This window comes from Macrosteles quadrilineatus, unplaced genomic scaffold (assembly GCF_028750875.1).
Source record: "Macrosteles quadrilineatus isolate MER2022 unplaced genomic scaffold, UCM_ALF_1.0 Scaffold_1__1_contigs__length_201487025, whole genome shotgun sequence".
NCBI lineage: Eukaryota > Metazoa > Arthropoda > Insecta > Hemiptera > Cicadellidae > Macrosteles > Macrosteles quadrilineatus.
The window spans coordinates 94,554,344-94,573,899 of record NW_026542594.1 but is presented as its reverse complement, the minus strand read 5'-3'; the positions used below and the strand labels follow the sequence as shown (position 1 = coordinate 94,573,899).

The 19,556-nt window shown below is 33.6% G+C and overlaps 1 protein-coding gene across 3 annotated transcripts in view; it reads left to right on the top strand.

Moving 5' to 3' along the window:
- The first annotated feature begins 11,631 nt into the window (after positions 1-11,631).
- Positions 11,632-19,556, top strand: part of LOC128989887 (syntaxin-1A-like) — a 71,607-nt gene continuing 63,682 nt past the window's right edge. For all 3 annotated transcript variants that reach the window (XM_054412209.1, XM_054412125.1, XM_054412037.1), the window contains exon 1: positions 11,632-11,731. In XM_054412209.1, the coding sequence (XP_054268184.1) occupies positions 11,699-11,731 (33 nt within the window). In that variant the 5' untranslated portion in view covers positions 11,632-11,698. The remainder of the gene's footprint in view (positions 11,732-19,556) is intronic.

Sequence of the window (19,556 nt, the reverse complement as noted above, 5' to 3'; positions counted from 1 at the left end):
CATACACACTACAGACCTCAGTAATATGAACACTATTATATTTTTCAACTAACATTCAATACATCTCCATAAAAAATTTAATTGTCCATAGCAAACCTACTTAAAAACTTACTTTCTCGTCATATATTTCCTGTGATTTCTCTCGTGGAAGGTGTTAAGTTAGGCTATATCTGAAGCTTTTTTCATAAAATCATTAGGATTTTTAGACATATTTTGAGCAATTTCTAAAACGCACTACAGTATGCTAAAACACTAAAATAAACTAATTCATGTTTCTGTATACATTTAGATTATTGTGCAACAATGATAACAGCTGATTTAAATCGTTAAATAAACCATAACAAAACACTAGCGCACGTAGAGGTGGTAAATAGAGAGCTAATCGAGAGCGTGGTAAATTTAGAGAGAGGGAAAATCAGCTGATCGTTTTCCCTGTCTCTAAATTATAGCTTGAGAAACAACTATTTTCTTTGATATCAGCTTTTATCGAAAATAGCTAGTTTCAACAAGGAGAAAAAATCATATTTTCTTTTAATTAGAGAAGTTCTTTCTATTTTAGAGTACTTAATTACCTCTCAATAATCACTTTAAGATATTTGCCCTTGTTTCTAGACTTTAAAATTGTCATAGTCCAGTTAAAAATTGAAATTTCACTTTTTAGCCCTAGTCTTTAAAATTTTCATAGTCCAGTTAAAAATTTAAATTTCACTTTTTAAACTGAGCGTATCATTTTACCCCTAATTTTTTACAAATAATAGCCTATGGGTTAACTTTTAAATGGCCTAAGTGAAATTTGTGATGGCATTCTAATTCTTATGCTTTAACGTATCGTTACTTACCTTAAATTATAGCAAGTTTTTTTGCTGAGACATCTCGCCAGTACAATTTACAAAATTATTTGTCAACACTTTCGACCCCTGAGTTGTCATACAATTTGCTTTATCAAAGATTTATTGTTTGTATTATTTATTGTTGAGTAAATTGAATAACAACCTCTGTTTTAAACTTTATTTCCATAAAAGAGTAACTGATACTAGAACTTACTAAAGCATTTTCACCTCCTCATAATTTGCTTGTAGTAACCATAACAGGTAATCAAGAAATATACATCCATTAGTAGTTCTGTTGTTTGCTTAAAGAAGTTGAGGGCTTTATTATCAGTCTCAAGAATTAAAATGAACCGGTAAGCTGTCACCATTACAATTTTAAAATATGATAAAGATATGTATGTAAACAAAAGCCAAGAGTTTTCTAACACTGCTCCAAAAAATAAAATCAAGGCTAGCATAAAAAAATATGAATCCCACAAAAGTCTGAAAACCAAAGGTATATCTTCACTGGGACCAAAGGTATCCTGCGGCCAAATGGTTTTGACAACCTCGTAAGCTATAAAGCCTCCTCTCATGATGAAATACACTACAGCAACAATAAAACATCCTTGTCTCAAAGTAAAGAAACAGAAAAATGTCTTCATTGATTACATTATCTTGCAGTCTTAATCTCACAGTTTCAATTTATCTTCCTACTTTAAGCAATTTTCTATAAACTTAAGTCATTTTTTATTTTCAGATAACTGTGATTGATCAACATATAGAGTGTTAAATGCAACTAGTAGTTAGTCCAGTTAGAATGATCTTTTTATTTACCAACAAATATTATTTTAGTATAAGAACAACATAAACACATTCTGGGGTTAAATAAACACATGTAGTAAAAATTAAACACAATTTAATAAAAAATTCAAATAGTTACCAGCTGTAAGCAAAGCCAAAGATTGAAAACTTACAATACCGGTACTATAATTTTAGCGAATTTCCCTATAGGAAAGTAGCTATTACCGTAGGTGGCACGGTAAGACCTAGACCCGGGACCGATGTACTTTTTTAATTTTGATGTCCCTAGGGCCCAAAAACACTATTCGTTCAAATTTATATAAATGTATATATATTTATATATGTGTGTATATATATATATACAGGGTGAGGCAATGAAAGCGCCCCAATTTATAAATAGTACGAATTCAATACTATTTACCCTATACATATAAATAGCACATCATAACACAGCTTATCTTTTGCCATTTTTACTTAACAAAGTAATTTTTCCATTTCTTGGAAATAAAATCCTTTAAGTGACGTCCTTGTCCTACTTGACATTCCTTTTCAGTCACTTTAAAATGCCATTGAATACTCCTTCTAACATTTCTTCAAGAATCACTTTAGTTTCTTGGAAATTCAAGAAACTCTCTAGGGCAACTTTGAAATACCTTAAATTTCAAGTAGCTTATAGGGAGAACCACCAAAGAAAGCAAAGAGCCAACGTAAAGCTTCCAACAACGAAAGCATTCTGACAAAGCTTTTTTAGACTTTGAGTTACTGCGACTCGCACTCTTTCAACATTTGCTGGTGTGCAAAATGTTTTGTGGTACCCACCGTTTATGTTTATGGTTTTAGCTGTTATCCTAAATAATTTTACCCAGTTCCCTATAGTTTTCCAATCTGGAACAGTGCCATATTGAGAAAGTATGGAATCTGGTACAAACTACCGTATTTTACAAATAGGTTCCTACATCAAAATCTCAGTGTTACAAGCCTCAGGTACAATGTTTACTAAAATGGCATAGCTTGATTGATGTTATAAGCACAGCTGTTCATTCAATGTTGCTTCACTTATAATGTGACAACAAAAGAAAATCAGGGTGCTCTCACTGCCTCACCCTGTATATGTATATGTCTGTGAACACGATATGTAAAGATATCCCCGTCGCAGCAAACCTGCAGACTAAGCGAATTTCCATTAGCCTGATTGGATTAACACTAAAATGTCTACTTAAAAATATAACATTTATTTCCTATTTAAATAGAATTAGTTTAACAAGTAGGTCTACTTAGGTTTGCTGCATCAGGGAGGGTAAAACTGTTCTTTTTTTGTAAAATGTTAATAGTTGGTAAGAAATAAAACATTTTCCAAATTTGATCAAAATATGTTCATAAACAAGCAAACTACAACAGTTTACTTGTTCTCTATAAGAATAACATGGGAATTTTAAATTTACATTTTTTTACCATTAGGCGCATAATAACGCTTCAATATACTAAATTATTTGTTTTTTTAGGTCTACAAAATGTTTAGGAAAGAAATTGCTAAATTTTAAGTTTTCAGGGTCAAAAATGGGAAAAACCAATTTTTACCCCATAAAATCCCCCATAGACCCCTGTTCCCATAGTCCGATCATGCTGGTTCGCGAACTCGTTCAAATAAACGTAGGTTTACACTTTTGTACCAAATGTCATCAAAATCGAATGATTTTTGCTCGAGTTATCGCGCTAACGGACACATATATAAATATATATATATTATATATACAGGGTGGTAAAAAAGTCCCTGGACAGTTGAATATTTTAAAAAATAATGCAGATAGAGCTATAATACTTGGTACAAAGTTACAGGGCATAAAACTCTATTTTAACACATATTCAGTGATCCAATAACCCTTCAGGGGGACGGCCCACAAGGAGTCAGAAGAAAATCTTAAACGGAAGCATAGGTCAATATGCACATCAAATTAAAGGTCTTTTTTTTGTAGAATACAATGCCGCAAACCGCACTTCAAAAGGTTGATCCTGCGCAAAATGACAGTTGTTCAAAGATTCATTTAATTTACATTGCTATTATACGCTTACTCCTCAGGGGCACAGCCCTAAGAATCGGAAGAAAATTGTTAACGTAAGCATAGGTCGATATGCACATCAAATTAAAGGTCTTCACTAGTAGATTACGATGCCGTAAATTCAAACTCAAAAGAATGCCTGAGTAAAAAATGGCAGTCGTTCAAAGATTCAAAATGGCGGATTCAAGAAATCTTTGAACATCTGCCATTTTGCGCAGGATCAACCTTTTGAAGTGCGGTTTGCGGCATTGTATTCTACAAAAAAAGACCTTTAATTTGATGTGCATATTGACCTATGCTTCCGTTTAAGATTTTCTTCTGACTCCTTGTGGGCCGTCCCCCTGAAGGGTTATTGGATCACTGAATATGAGTTAAAATAAGAGTTTTATGCCCTGTAACTTTGTACCAAGTATTATAGCTCTATCTGCATTATTTTTTAAAATATTCAACTGTCCAGGGACTTTTTTACCACCCTGTATATGAATTTGAACGGATAGTGTTTTTGGTCTCTAGGGGCCTCAAAACGAAAAGGTAAATCGGTCCTGGGTCCAGGTCCTACCATGAGTACTACGGTAATAGCTTATTCTCTATAGGGGAAATTCGCTAAAAAAAAGAAAAAAATAATCTGATTTATATATCCTACTAATATTATAAATGAGAAAGTTTAGATGTATGGATGTATGGATGTGTGGATGTATGTTTGTGACAAGTGAACGCGAAAAATACTGGTTGGATTGGGCTGAAATTTGGCATGATGATAGCTAACATTCCCGATTAACATATAGGCATATTCTTATTTCAAAAATCCTTTCGGGCTCCGCCCCAGTGGCTCTGGAGTTTCCCATGTTAACCTTATGAGAAATGGAATTATTGAATCTTAACAGCTGTTTCAATTAAACAAGTTGGTTCTGTTCTATGATGTTCAATAGCATTAAAGTTACAAGGATTACCAACAGGGTGCAGCACTATTATTTCTTTTACATTTATGACAACAGCTAATTTGCAACCAAAAGGTGAGTGAGCGTAGCGAACAAACTTCAACCTGGAGGCGAGTTAGAGTAGCGAACGAGCTAACCTGAAGGCAAGTGAGCGCAGCGAACGAGCTCCAACCTAAAGGTGAGTGAGCGTAGCGAACAAACTTCAACCAGGACGTGATTGAGCCATGCGAACGAGATTATCTTGAAAATTTAGAAGTTAAACGGGGCAAAGCCCGCGGGTTACAGCTAGTTTAAATATAAATTAATATATGATATATATGATATATGATATATGAATATAATGACTTTTATGATTGTTTCTTTACAAATATTGGTTGCCCCTGGGTTGGAAGAACAAAGTGAATAAGAATAGACAACAGAGCGTTGGCAGTGGAAGCTTGGTGTTAATAAAAATTTGAGTGGGCCCTGTAGGATAAAATTATTCCCAGAGATCCTTAGGGGACGTCCCTGATACTGTCTGAAGTTCTTCCAGAGCTGAAAACAATCTTAAATATACACTGACTCTACTTTGCGCACTACCACACAAATTTTAGTGTTGCGCCTCAATGTGAATCTTTTGTAGTGGCTTCTTACTTACTATAGTTACCAAAATTTATTAAATGAAATTGTATGATACCAAGAGTGAAATACCAAGGTTATTGAAAATTCTGCAAATATATTACAATTCGGTTTATTGTAGAAAACTTTTATCAACAGAACAAGATACTATTTTTTCCTACAATGTCTTTAAACTGTAATGAATCAAACAAATGTTTAAAAACATTGGTGTTATTGTTCAGAACTTGAGTGCAATGGCCATTGATACCTCAAAAAATGTGGAAACAACCCCTTGGTAAGAGAAGTATTTGACGCGGTTACAATTTGAATACTACAATGATAATGAGGTGTAAAATTTAATTTAATATTGAGATGACCAGTACCGTACTCACTAATCCTTCTCGTTGGCCAACGAATGTAAAGTGAAGATCGTGTCTCATAGTCCAACTTGGTTACACAGTATAACTGTTTGTAACACAGTAAAACGTGGTGAAAGATTATTTATTACTAGATGAAACCCGTCGAAATTGACGGTCACTTTCAAGGCTTATGCTAATTCATCTAACTGCGATAAATTGAGTTAATTATACAGGGTGAATAAAAAGTCAAGACCCCCCCCCCCTCTAATATTTTTAGACACTCAAAAATTTCAAAATGATAAAATGAAACTTGCTGCTAAGATTGCTCGACCACCAAAAGGATATCTCTGTATATTTACTTGAAAAAATATTAGAGGGGGGGATCTTGACTTTTTATTTACCCTGTACATATTTTGAACATTTAGCATTGTTTAAAGATTAATAAGTGTAAAAACAATAATGATATTAATTGCGTTAGTTAGGTACCAAATATGGTTGATCATTCAATGAATAACATATTTCTCATACTGTACGTCATCGGAGTTGTTAGTATGCTATCTGGTATCTCTTCCTTTGGAATAACTTTAAATAGTGTTAAAATGGTATTGGTGGATCTTTTGTAGTTAAACACTTCCGTGATTTCATCAGTGTAATGCAGATTAATCTATGAGTTTATTTGGGAAAAAATTTGTTTGTTGGGAAGACACGTTCTAACTTCAAAGGGAGGTATATCCGTTACAGTGTAAGTTTAATTTTTCCTTCGTCACGTCGCGTCAGTTCATATCGTACTTCTGTGCCATTGAATAACCCTCTAGCACAGTTTTGAGAATTTGGTTGTAAGGTTACTGTTAAAGCTGGAATTCCTTGTCATGGGGGATGTCAGTTAATTGTCTCAACCTTATCAGTTACATAAAGCTGTCAATATAATCTCTCAACAGAATGTTAGGTGTAGTGGAATATACTTAAAGTGAAGTTTGCTTTTATTCTTGAACTGTTAGGGGCCTCCTCATTTATATGGTCGTGCGGCTTCATTGGCAACAAATAATGCGAATGATGTAGTAATGTGGCATTTCCAAAAAGAAAAAAAATAATGTAAATTAGCTGTTACGTAAATATTGACGTTTACATGCATTGTTAAACAACATATCTTATAAAGGATGATGTCATGACAGTAGCTGCTTAAATATAGTTCGGCCGCTTAGAAAACGACCTGCGCGCTAATGCTAAACCAATGCTGGAGGAGGTCGTTTTCTAAGCGGCCGACCTATAGTATTTACTCATTGGGCCATTTTTACAGCCAATGTCGTGTTATTTTCAATAATGTTACCAACCCACATCAGTGGGCCACGGTCCGTAATATAGGCCACTGCAAATAATTTGTCAAGATGGTACTATTTTAGGCAAGGTCTCTGTGTTAAGGATATTATGAGAAACGTTAGAGCACAATAAAATTCTTCTGCAGATGAATTTTATGTAGGAGAAATATATAAGCCGAATTATAAATGTTACAATGCGAGTTTGAGCATTTTGTAACTATATTATATGGGTAAGTTACATAGATTTTTTTAGGCTGCTGCTCAGTGCACTTTATAATATATAATATTTTAGAGATAAATTAAATAGTTTTTGTTGCTGAGTAGCGCTAGTAAACATGCGCAACCCTTTTTGTTAGTATAAAAACATTCAAAGGCTCTCTAAGAGTTCAAGTTCTTATTTGTATACATATCTATATTATGTTTTCGCTAAGCTGAATGATATGAATACATCGAAGTAACCTCTCTGAGAAGTCTGCAGTATATTGTTTTCCAGCTTAATGACTTTCTAAATCATACACATGTTTCTACATAAATTTGTAAAATGTTTTATCCAGTTGCTGTAAACCACTATTAATTTAACAAAATATGGACACGGCTCAAATGGGCACCGTGCCCTTCTGCACTTGTATTATTTTGTATTGTATTACACAATCGAAGATTTTTCCAATGATTGAAAGCATGTATGACAATAATCTCATGAACCTATGATGATCTGTCTAGAATAATATGATAAAATATAGGGAAAGTTGTGAAAAAGGCAGACACCAACCCGTAAAATAGGATATAAGATAGTTGAGTTAGAAATAATTGTAAGAGTGTCATGGAACTTTATATTGCAGCACATGACATGATGATGCAGAAGAAAATCTATTTTAAAATCAGAAAATAACATTGCAAATACTTCTTTTGGACAGTTCAGTAACTCCCAATAAATGTGTGTTGTTTAAAGCCCCCCATACACGGGCAAGCGAACATGCTCGTGAACATGCTTGGCGTTGTCAACAGACGGATGAGCATGCTTGCGAACATGCTTGGCGTTTCCAAAAGACGGACGAGCATGCTCGCGAACATGCTTGGAGTTTCCAAATTCGGACGAGCATGCTCGCGAACATGCTCGTCGCTCCATAGCAGTTCCTAGGCCTATTCTTGCTTCTCTTGTGCGCTGTGACAGTCAAGTTGTGTGTATTTATTTATTTAATATTTAATTACCATTTTGGATTAAATTTAAATGGATGCCAATATGCTGTTTGAATAAACACGTTTTAATGGTTGTAAAGATCATATAGGTATTAAAATACAATGGAACATCGGCGACTGGCCGATTTTTTAGTCGTCCGTGTGCGCGGACTGGTAACAAACTGTACGTCACAGATTTCTGGGTGACAATTGCCTCACCTAAATACCTGCAGCAAAATCCAGTTTTTTTTTAAATCCGCGCAATTTTTGATTGCCTGTGTGCACGCTTCCATTCTAATACATGATGCACAGATCGGCCGATGAAATAATTGCCTCAAAATAATCACTCGTTTTCGCCTAGCCTAAAACTTTCAACAAACATCCTATAGTAATTAAAGAACCTTTTACTGACATCACGTAAACAAGTGTGCAGTTTAAAAGCAGTCCATTTAAAAGTCTCTGACTTACTATCAGATGGACCCAATATATACAATTTTTTTATATAAATAGAAGAGCACAAACACAGGTTAATTCAACAAAGTAGGCATATATATTAAAATAGCTCCTAGGGCACTCAGAAAAAAATAATTTTTCGAAAAAAAATTGCCACGTGTGCGCCTGCTTTTTTGCTGCAATTACAGCATTTAGTTTTTTTGCAACATACGCATTATTTCTTAGACATAAATCAGGGGCGATTTATTTTTGGCCTATTTTCGACCGTGTGTGCCAGGCAGGCCTTGAGTTTTCGGATTAAATCCATCCGCTATGGTTTGAAAATAATGTTGGTAAAAATTCCATCGTTGTGCAAAAACATATCTCGTAGTTTTGCCTATTCTAGCCTTTCTTATAACTATTTAATTGTGACAAATTACTACAGAATTGATTGTATACATTTGTGTAATAATATACAAATTTTAATTGATGAACCCTCTATTTTGGAAACTCATTTAAATTTGTATTTATTTCGTTACAAACACAAATAAATATTTATTTAGCTTCTGTAAACATTGATTCTAAATCTATTACTGTAACTGGAATACATCAGAGTATCAACACCATAATGATTACAAGTGCAATCTGTCTATTGCGGCTACTTTGTAATGGCGACAACGAAGTAATCGTTTGGAATCGGAACAATTACTTGTAATGAGTCCACGAGTGTTACTGGAATAGCAGCTACATCGATGGAATCATTTAGCCTATCTCTACCCAAGTTGCAGCGACGAACATGCTCTCGAACATACACAACGTGTTCGGGCTCGCCGCAACGGATCCCACACACGGGCGAGCATGCTCGTCGTCAACACCGTCACAAGCATGCTCGCGAACATGCGTGCCCGTGTATGGGGGGCTTTAAATACAATTTTAAAATTAACAGCTGTTTTATTAAAAAGTATTATCTTTGACTAGTCAATGGTATTATCCACTTGACCAAAATGTAAACAAATCTGTGGAGGGATCTTTAAAGGCTTCTAGGGCAGAGCCTTAAGCGAATTTACTTTGTTTTTCTTTTGATAACTCATCTACAGACCAAGACATTTCTTTGGATACCTCTACCAAGTTTCTACGCCTAGCCGTTCTCTCAAATTAGTGGAGACAAAGTTTCCAATTAAATATTTAGATTCCCCCATGATAATCTTATGGGAGAAAATCCAACTTTGATGGAAGATCCTGCCCAAACTAATAAAGATATCAAAAAACTAAAAACACTTTGCAAAACTACAGATCATCAGGGCAATTTTTTTTGACACTTAAATCATCAAAATCGGTCCAAAAATGAGGGAGATGTTCTGTTCACAAAAATCGGCTTAGCGTATTATATATATAGATAGATTAATAGCTACAGAGTACTATGGCGGTTCATCTATCGTAAAAAACACACAACCTCATTTAACATTGCTGCATCTCTTCCAACCTGCAGTCTACCTCAACTTCCAATTAAAAAATCTATTTGCCCCAATTCAAACAACAATGGCTGTTACACTCTTAGTAAATATATTTGATCGAATAGTGCAACAAATGTGAAAATAGTGAGTTTACAAATAATTATATAACAATAAGATTCTTTGCAAGTTACGTTAAATTACTCTACAAAAACCTGCTCACTTATTTAAATCTAAAAGTATAATAATATCACAATCTACGATTTAAAACTGATTGAATAGCTAAAAATGCATATATAAATCATTTACCAAAAAATCAAATCTGGAGACATGTGCTTTTTTACAAAAAAACACGAATGAATTGTTTCACAAAAATTTTCAATGGCGGTTTGTGCTAGCTGGTAAAGAAATTTTGCGACTCTTCCCTTCTCAAAACTTATTTTACTTTCACTTCGCGTGGCAATTATATCCCTGTGGGATATAGGCTTTACAATTTAATGTTAATAGAAATTTGTCCAGCTAATACCGCAAATGGAATTGATTTGCACGACACGGTGTTAAGCTCACCTTGGAGAAGACAGGAAACACAACTGGCAGTGACCGCTCCTCAGCTGGAGGTTCATCAGTACCACTCGTAGTGCATGTGCATTGTGGGTATTGTCGTCGATTGTCTAATCAGCTGACTAGGTCTTCGCGTCTACTCATATTTGTTGTATATCACAACAAATTCAGTACAGATAACAAGAGTAATTTTTGTCCAATTTTGATGAAATTTGGTTTTAAGATGTAAGGCGGGATAAACTTGAATGAGTTTGCGAACCAGTATGATCGGACTATGGGAACAGGGTTTTATGGGGTACAAATTGGTTTTTCTCATTTTTGACCCTCAAAACACAAAATTTCCCAATTTATTTCTAGACCATTTTAAAGAGCAAAAAAACTAATAATTTAATATACCAAAGTGTTTTTATACGGTTATTGGTTACACAGGGAAAATTCAACAAATTGCAAATTTAAAATTCCTATGTTATTTTTATGGAGAATATTATAAAATGTTGTGGTTTGCTTGTTTATGGAAATATTTTGACCAAACTTGGAAAATTTATTTATTTTACACTCAGCTACTAATATTTTACTAAAAAACACACTTTATTAGCCTCCCTGTAGCAGCAAACCTAGGTATCCGTTTAACCTAATGTTATTTAAAAAAATTTTACTAAACTCAATTCAAGCAAATGGAATTCGCTTAGTCTGCAGGTTTGCTGTGGCAGGGGTATTTTATAATGCACTGGAAGTATATATTTTTTTTAAATTTTGAAAAAGATAAGCACTTAATATGAAGAATTAATAGCAAAAACTGTGGGGTAAAAATTATAAATATAGAATACATTAGTCTTTATATCTTTACTATACACTACATTGGTATTGTCACTGAAATTATTGAGTGACCATAGCTATTAGCATAATTGTAGAGCAAAATTTATCAGGCACTTTAGTAGGTTGTAGACTCTAAACGAATAATGAATACAATCTGAACAATAAATTCCCTTTTAATAGTAAGTTCAATTCAGTTGTATTGTTAATTTGTTTGTCTAGACTAAATGTTTGTTACCGTGGCAGATCAACTTTAAACTTGGTAGAAAGTTGTGTGTGGTGGGGAGAGATAGGTAGGTAGGTGCAACCTTGTGAGTAGGCACAGTCAGAGACAAGCCCACTCAGTGCTAGCTAGCTACCATGTGTACACTTCTCTACTGCCATCATGCCTAAAGATAGACTTTTGGAACTCAGAACAGTAAGTAATATACTATTTTTATTGCATTGCTGTAATTTTTACACTTAATTATACTTATTATCACTTGTAATAAATAAAAATATAGTATCACTATACCTTGTAAAACAACTATTAAAATAATAATTTGTTATTTTTTTATTTGATGGTTTAGTTTGTTCCACCAATATTAGACAATAACATAATATGATTAAATACAAGTAGGCGTAAAACTATTTTTTCAATTACAAAGCTTTTTGTTGCATTAAAGACATTATTAATTTGTATTCATAGTGCCTCATCAAACCTCTTTTTCTAATTGATATATTTTGAAAATATGAATTATGTTTCCCTTTTGATTTTACGAGTAATAAAAATTAAATTACTCAATAACATTTAATTCATTCAGTCTGTGAGTGATGGATTTGTTTGATTCATCTCACAACAGGGTAATATTGGTAATTTATTTAAACATTATATTCTTCATATTGACATCACAATTATAATTCAAAATGTTTTTGAGTTATTTTTTAAGTAATATTGAGTTAGTTTATAATATGATGTTAGTTTTTGGCTGACATTTCAGTTACTTTTATGAGAAGTCAAGAGAACTTGGTGAGTACACAGAGATATGTGTTATCATTGATTGTGTAAAACTGTTGGTTCAAGTGTGGTTGAGACTCAGAGCTTGACCTTGCTTCATTGCAACAGTCGGAAGTGTAACTTACAACTAACTACAATTTCGCCTATATAAACAATCCACGGTACTACAAGGATCCAAGACAAAGATAAAATGCAATTCCCTTGTAAATTGTCACTTGTGTTCAAGCTTTAATGCTTGAAAAACCATCATTTACTCAGAGATGTAAAAAACTTTTTAAACATCAAATATGAAATGTAAAGTTTTTTTTAGAAAGGGGTGACCAAAGCTGAGATGCCCATGGTGACAAATACATCTCCTTTAAATTATGACTAATATACCTGTTGCTCGAATTTGAGCAATTGCGAAGTATTACAGCGGGTTTTTTTTTTTTAGAAAAACAGTAATAATTTTCAATGACTTTAGAAAAGTCGACTGAAAAATTATGGAAATACTCATCATTTTTAATCAACTTCCCCAACAAAAGGAGGAGGTTCTCAATTTGTTTGTGGCAATGTTTTTTTTCTATCTATGTTCACCAATTTCTCTGTGATTCTTTTACCGATCAGAGTGGTTCCACCACCAAAATAACCATAAGAGTTTCTATTTGGTCCCATATATAGCATCTATTCTATACAGGGTTAGTAAAAAGTGTGGAGACCCCCTGTTATTTTTTCAACGGCCCATACTAGAAAAACTAAACTCGGCATACCTTTATGGCATGTTATGAAGTACTTTTTGGGCATAACCGCCACTTGGTGTACATCCCCAAAATGGGGGATTTCGGGGGAAACTCAAAAATTTCAAATACAAAGACCCATCGAGTGACCCCTCATTTTGAAGGTTGTAGCCCAACACATGTAAATTTGCAAATAATTATGAAAGTGTGGTTTTATTAAATCTTTGTGGTAAAAAAGTAAAAATAACAAAAATACATTGAAAACTGCTTTTTTCAAGTTTCTGTTTTAAATTTTCTATTTGTAGCCAGCTTTTGGCTGCCTTTATTAAGCATTTTCAAGAAGTCCATAGTGGTTATTTGTAGTAAATTTTATTCTCTTTCATAATATCACATACACTTTGGTTGATTTCCCCGCCTTTTAAAAGATATTGGCAATAATCTAAGTCATCTCCAAATTTATAGTGGTTAAAAAATCCTGAATCAGATATATTTTTGTTAAACTTTGTACAACTAAATCTAGACTTCTACCGGACCGATTTTGTTACTTAATGGGTTGTTGGAAAGCCTAATTCGTGTAGGTTTGCAAATAATTATGAAAGTTTGATTTTATTACATATTTAAGGTAAAACAATAAAAATAAACAATATTACATTTAAAACGCCTTTTTTCCAAGTTTATATATCCAAGTTTATATTTGTAGCCAACTTTAGGCTGCCTTTATTGAGTATTTTCCAAAAATATGTAATAGTAATTTGTAGGAAATTTTATTCTCTACCAGAATAATACCTTCCACTTTGGTCGATTTCCTCACCATTTCAAAGTTATTTGCAAAAATTTTAAGCAACCTCCCAATTTATAATGATGAGAAAATACTGAACTAAATATTTTGTACAATTAAATCTACAACTCTACTGAACCGATATTATTAATTAATAGGTCATTGGAAAGCCTAATTCGGGTAGATTTGCAAATAGTTATGAAAGTTTGATTTGTTTTTATTTACTAGGTGAAACCCGTCAAAGTCTGACAGTGACAGTTGCTGTTGAGGTTGCAATCAAGACCGTTTGACTATAAATCGATGATATTGAAAGGGAAGCTGGTATTTCACTGAAGGTTCTTTAGGTCAAAACAAATAGAATAACGTAATTAGTACCGTATTGAATAAAATATTTCTAAAACTAAATTCAATATCCAAGATATAATTAAATTTATGTTTTCTGATTGAGCGGTTCAGGATATCTTTAACTTAACTGATTAAAACTATCAATATTTCAAGTAAAAGCCTTTGAAGTATTATAAGACTAAGACATATAAAATAACTTCAATAAAATTTGAGTTATAGGTACGTATCATTGATTGCAGATAAGTAGCCTACCTAAACGATTATAATTATTGTTGATTCGTGATTCAGCAGTGTGATTTAGGTAAGATTATAAAGATTGGAATCTTAATAATCAATAGCTCAAATGAAAGCTGATATTTCACTTAAGGTTTTTAGACCAAAACATATAGGGTAATGTAATTATTAGAACTGCTTTATTTTAAGACCAAAATTATGAAAATCGGGCTGGTAGAAGAGCCAAACGAACTCGAAAAAACAAAATTTAACTCCCATAAGAAATGTAAAGGGCATTTTTTGCATAACTCGAAATATACGTCAAAATGAATGCCGATGATTGAAAAATGCCTAAAGAATCAGTGTACCAAATTTCAGCCTCCTAGGTAAATGGGAGAATTAGTGATGAGTGAGTGAGTGAGTGAGTGAGTGAGTGAGTGAGTGAGTGAGTGAGTCAGTCAGTGAGGGCTTTGCCTTTTATATATATAGATATATAAAAAGTTATGAAAACAATCTAATTCTGACCCTGGTGAGTACATATATACATAATACATATATAAAAATTTGAACGAATAGTGTTTGGCCTCCAGGGACATTAAAATGAAAAAGTATATTGGTTCTGGGCCAAGGTCTTACCACCTACGGTATTAGCTACTTCCCTATAGGGAAATTCGCTAAAAGGGACCGAGGACACTTTCTTGATGAATTCCAGATTCAATTGGATGTAGGTCAGCAAGACCATCTTGATATTTAATTTGGAAAGTCCTGTTTAGAAGGTAAGATTTTAAAATTGTAAAAATTATAAGAAACACTGCGGACAAGCCTTTTTTAAGGTTTATGCAGTTTTGTATTATAAATTCATTGGATAATAAACTACTGAGAATACCATAAAAAAAATTTAATAGGATAAAAATATTTTTACTTTATATAACAAGCCAACATGCCACACGGTTCACTCTAACATTACATTAATAGGTATTGAATGGTTATTCCAAGTACTGTATTCATTTCAATAAATTGCAAATTAATTGCTATTTTTACGTTTCTTTCAATAGAAACACACTTTAATAATGTAATTATTTTTTTCCTACTGAAAATAAAATATATATTTAGGCCAAAAAACAACCTTTGATAACGCGAGGGCTCGGATAACCAGGGCTCGGATAATCGGGAGTACTGTAGTGTTTTGCATTTATAATACATGCAAAAGTCTAATTCATTAACCACATGGCACCTAGAAACAAATCTTCAAATTTAAAAAAATACAATTAATATTAGAACAAAACATACCATTAATTTACATCACCTGTTTTAAATTTTACTTTCATTTATGTTTTGTTAGTAAACAACTCTAACTAAAAATCTTTCAAAATCCCTGACATAGGTACCTTTAGGGCCCTATTATACTTGGTCACCAGGCGACGCCACCGGTGGCGTCACCTGGTGACTTTGCTGGTTACTGTACGGGCAGCCAGCCTCAACACCAGAGAACACACCAGGGGCCCTATTTTTGAAATGGTTGACTGTTGAGTTGAGTGTCGAGTCATTCTATTTCCAATCGTTTCGTATTTTTGAAACGGTTGACGGTGGACTTATACAACCAAAACTACTCAACACCTATCGAGCTGTTGAGTGGAGGTTGACTGCACTTTCTTCTTCCTCTCTTTCGGCAAAAAATTACTCTTTTTGAGACGACGCCATATTGTTTTGTTATTGCTTTAATTTACTAATTGTGATTTAGAGGTTATGTATTTGTTGTCAATGTATTAGCACCCAATTATGCGATTGTTTACTGTAGAATAATCGCATTTTAATTTTATTTACTGTGTCAATACTAGACTATTTAATCAAGGGTTTTATTCTTGTTGGAATGTTTGAAATAGACTAGGCATACTAATTGAACTTATTATAAGATAATTATTGTTATTAGACCTATGATTTAAGGTATTAAAGATTGTGGTAGAGAGAAACAATATCATAGTTTGTTTCAATACCATTCACCTAATAAAGGGATCAAATTAATTTAAGTTACGATATGCTTTCAGTGCAATGGCAAATAGCCGCTTTAACCTAAATAAAAAACAATTAAAAATAACATAAAACAAACCGATGAAGGAAACTAAAATAAGGTGATGTGTTCCGAAATAGAGACGAAGAAAGCAAATAATAATGTATTTAGGATGAGTGTAGGACCTAAAGTAAAGTGCAGCCTATGCCTAAACTTATAATTAGCTACACCCTAAAACAAACATCCATAGTAAATTTTATTTTTTATACTTAAGTTTATTACTTTATTTAGTGTACTTTAGTTTATTACTTAAGTTAAGGTACTTTGCAATCACTAAGATTAAGATTAAGCAAGACATAACCTCAATCTCTCAAGAACGGAGTTGACAGTTTACCTCAGTGCCTCGAAATATGGCAGATTGAGATTAGCTGCCAGATTTTAGAGTAAGAAGAGGTTAAATCGAAGTCCGCAAAACTCTGCATTGTGATTGGTTCAAAATGACGTCATCTGAATTTTTGACGGTCGTATGCTCTACATTTCCACCACGAGTTTCTCAACTAGTGATTCCCAACTCGCTTCCCAACTGTTGGGTTTCAAAAATACCAAATCATGTTGTTGGTTGAGTTGAGTGCTGACGATTGACTCAACTGTCAACCATTTCAAAAATAGGGCCCCAGGAGTGAGACCAACCCCCAAAGTTCCTCCACTCCAGTGTCTACATACATTCAGCGCTGTCACCACATTGAAGGACAAAGTACTCTGTTATCCGCGTCTTACCTCTTCAGTTTAAAAAAATGTCCAGTGAACAAACATTAGTGAATAAACGGGGAAGAGATGCAGGGAAAGGAAAGGGGGAAGAAGACTCAGTAAAAGTAAGCCAGTCTAATGTAAAATGTAGTGGTGAAAAAGATACCACTACATTTTCCTTGGGGGTGCACGTACATTTTCCTTGCTCGTCTCCTCCTTTTCCTCAACAAAAGAGCAAGAATTAGCATGTCTTCATATTTTTCCATCAGTACGTCCACCCACTACACTGGCAACAATCTGAACTTGCAGAACACGAAAATACAGTGGTGACGCAACACCGGTGACTGTGTGTAATATGTGCCATTTGATTCAATGCCCAGCGACAAATCTTGGTCACCAGTGGTTACTCGTCTAGTAACGAAAAATCTGAATTTTCTCCTAAATGCACCAAACGATTCTGATAAAAATTTAGAATGATGTAGCCCTTTAAATTCTAAACAAAATGGTGTGACTCCCATTTCTGTAAAAATTTTGGTTCAAAAGTTATTGTAAATTATGTTATTTTCCCATACAAATCTCCATAAAATATAGAAATACCCCCGCCGCAGCAAACCTGCCGACTAAGCGAATTTCCATTTGCCTGAATTGATTTTCAATTGAATGTATTTAATTAACATTAGGTTTTATGAGTACCTAGGCTTGGTGCTACAGGGAGGGTAAAAAAGTGTATTTTTGGTAAAATATTTACCAAGTTTGATTAAAATATATCCATAAACAAGCAAACTACAACATTTTACAATATTCTCCATAAGAATAACATGGGAATTTTAAAATAACATTTTTTTGAATTTTCTCCGTAACCAATAATTGTACAAAAACACTTGGATATACTGAATTATTTATTTTTTTAAGCTCTTTAAAAAGGTCCGGAGAGAAATTGGGAAATCTTTTGTTTAGAGGGTAAAAAATTAGAAAAACCAATTTTTACCCCATAAAACCCCCCGTAAAACCCTGTTCCCATGGTCCGATCATGCTGGTTCGCGAACTCATTCAAGTTTATCCCGCCTTACACCTTCAAACCAAATTTCATCAAAATCGGACAAAAATTACTCAAGTTATCGTGTTCACGGACACATATATATATAAATCTATATATATATATATATATATATATATATATATATATATATATATACATATACATATATAAAAATTTGAACGAATGGTGTTTTTGGCCTCTGGGGACATCAAAATGAAAAAGTAAATCGGTCCCGGGCCTAGGTCTTACCATGCCACCTACGGTAATAGCTACTTCCCTATAGGGAAATTCGCTAAAATCTGATTTTCTCCAAAATGCACCAAAATATTCTGATAAAACATTGGTATGTTGAAGCCCTTTAAATTCAGAACAAAATTGTGTGACTCCCATTTCTGTAAAAATTCTGGTTCAAAAGTTATTGTAAATTATGTTATTTTCCCATAAAAATCTCCATAAAATAATGAGAAATAGGATTTTCTCCAAAATTCACCAATGCCCAGAGACAAATCTTGGTCACCAGTGGTTACTCGTCTGGTCACGGGGCAGAGTCTGGTGCTGGTGACGCAACCGGTGACCCCAGTGTAATAGGCGCCATAAGAACCAGTGCCCACCAACTAGTCTGGTCACCGGTGACGCCACCAAGTATAAAGACGACTTGGTCGCCTGGTGACCAAGTGCAATATAGGGCCCTTAAGACAGTCCCAGGGCTAAGCCCTGAAAGTTATCACGAAATTGATGGTATATGAACCTACTCTATGAAATTCTACAATCATGTATATGTATCAAGTTTCGTGGCCATCAGTCCAACGGTGTCTAAGTTTATCACTGCCAAATGTACAATTATTCAAACTAAAATCCTCTTTTATACTTACTTATATAGATGAACTGTGGTGATGTGAACATTATCACCTGATAATATTTATTATTTGATTTGTTTGTAAATATTGTATTTGTTCTTAACTAAAACATGGTTGTAATTTTGAATGAATAAAAGCCATACTTTTGGTTTACTAAGTCTTTCTTACAACAATTTTATTCATTCATTGATAAACTCAGTTAGTGCTACATTACAATGGAGAAATTCCTTAGACCAGACAAATTGCAAATTGACCCGGAATCTCCAACTGCCTCAGAGGAATGGACGCACTGGTTACAAACATTCAAAGACTTTCTAACCATGACAGAATTCGTTGAAGACAAGGACAAACTGAAACTACTAACTAATCGATTATCTTTTACTACTTATAAATTTATCAAGGAATCTGAAACTTACCAGGACGCTTTGAGAGTTCTTAACTCAATTTACATCAAACAAAAGAATGAAATATTCTCAAGATATTTAGTAATGACTAGAAAACAGCAACAAGGTGAGACTATTGACAAATATGTGTCGGAACTGA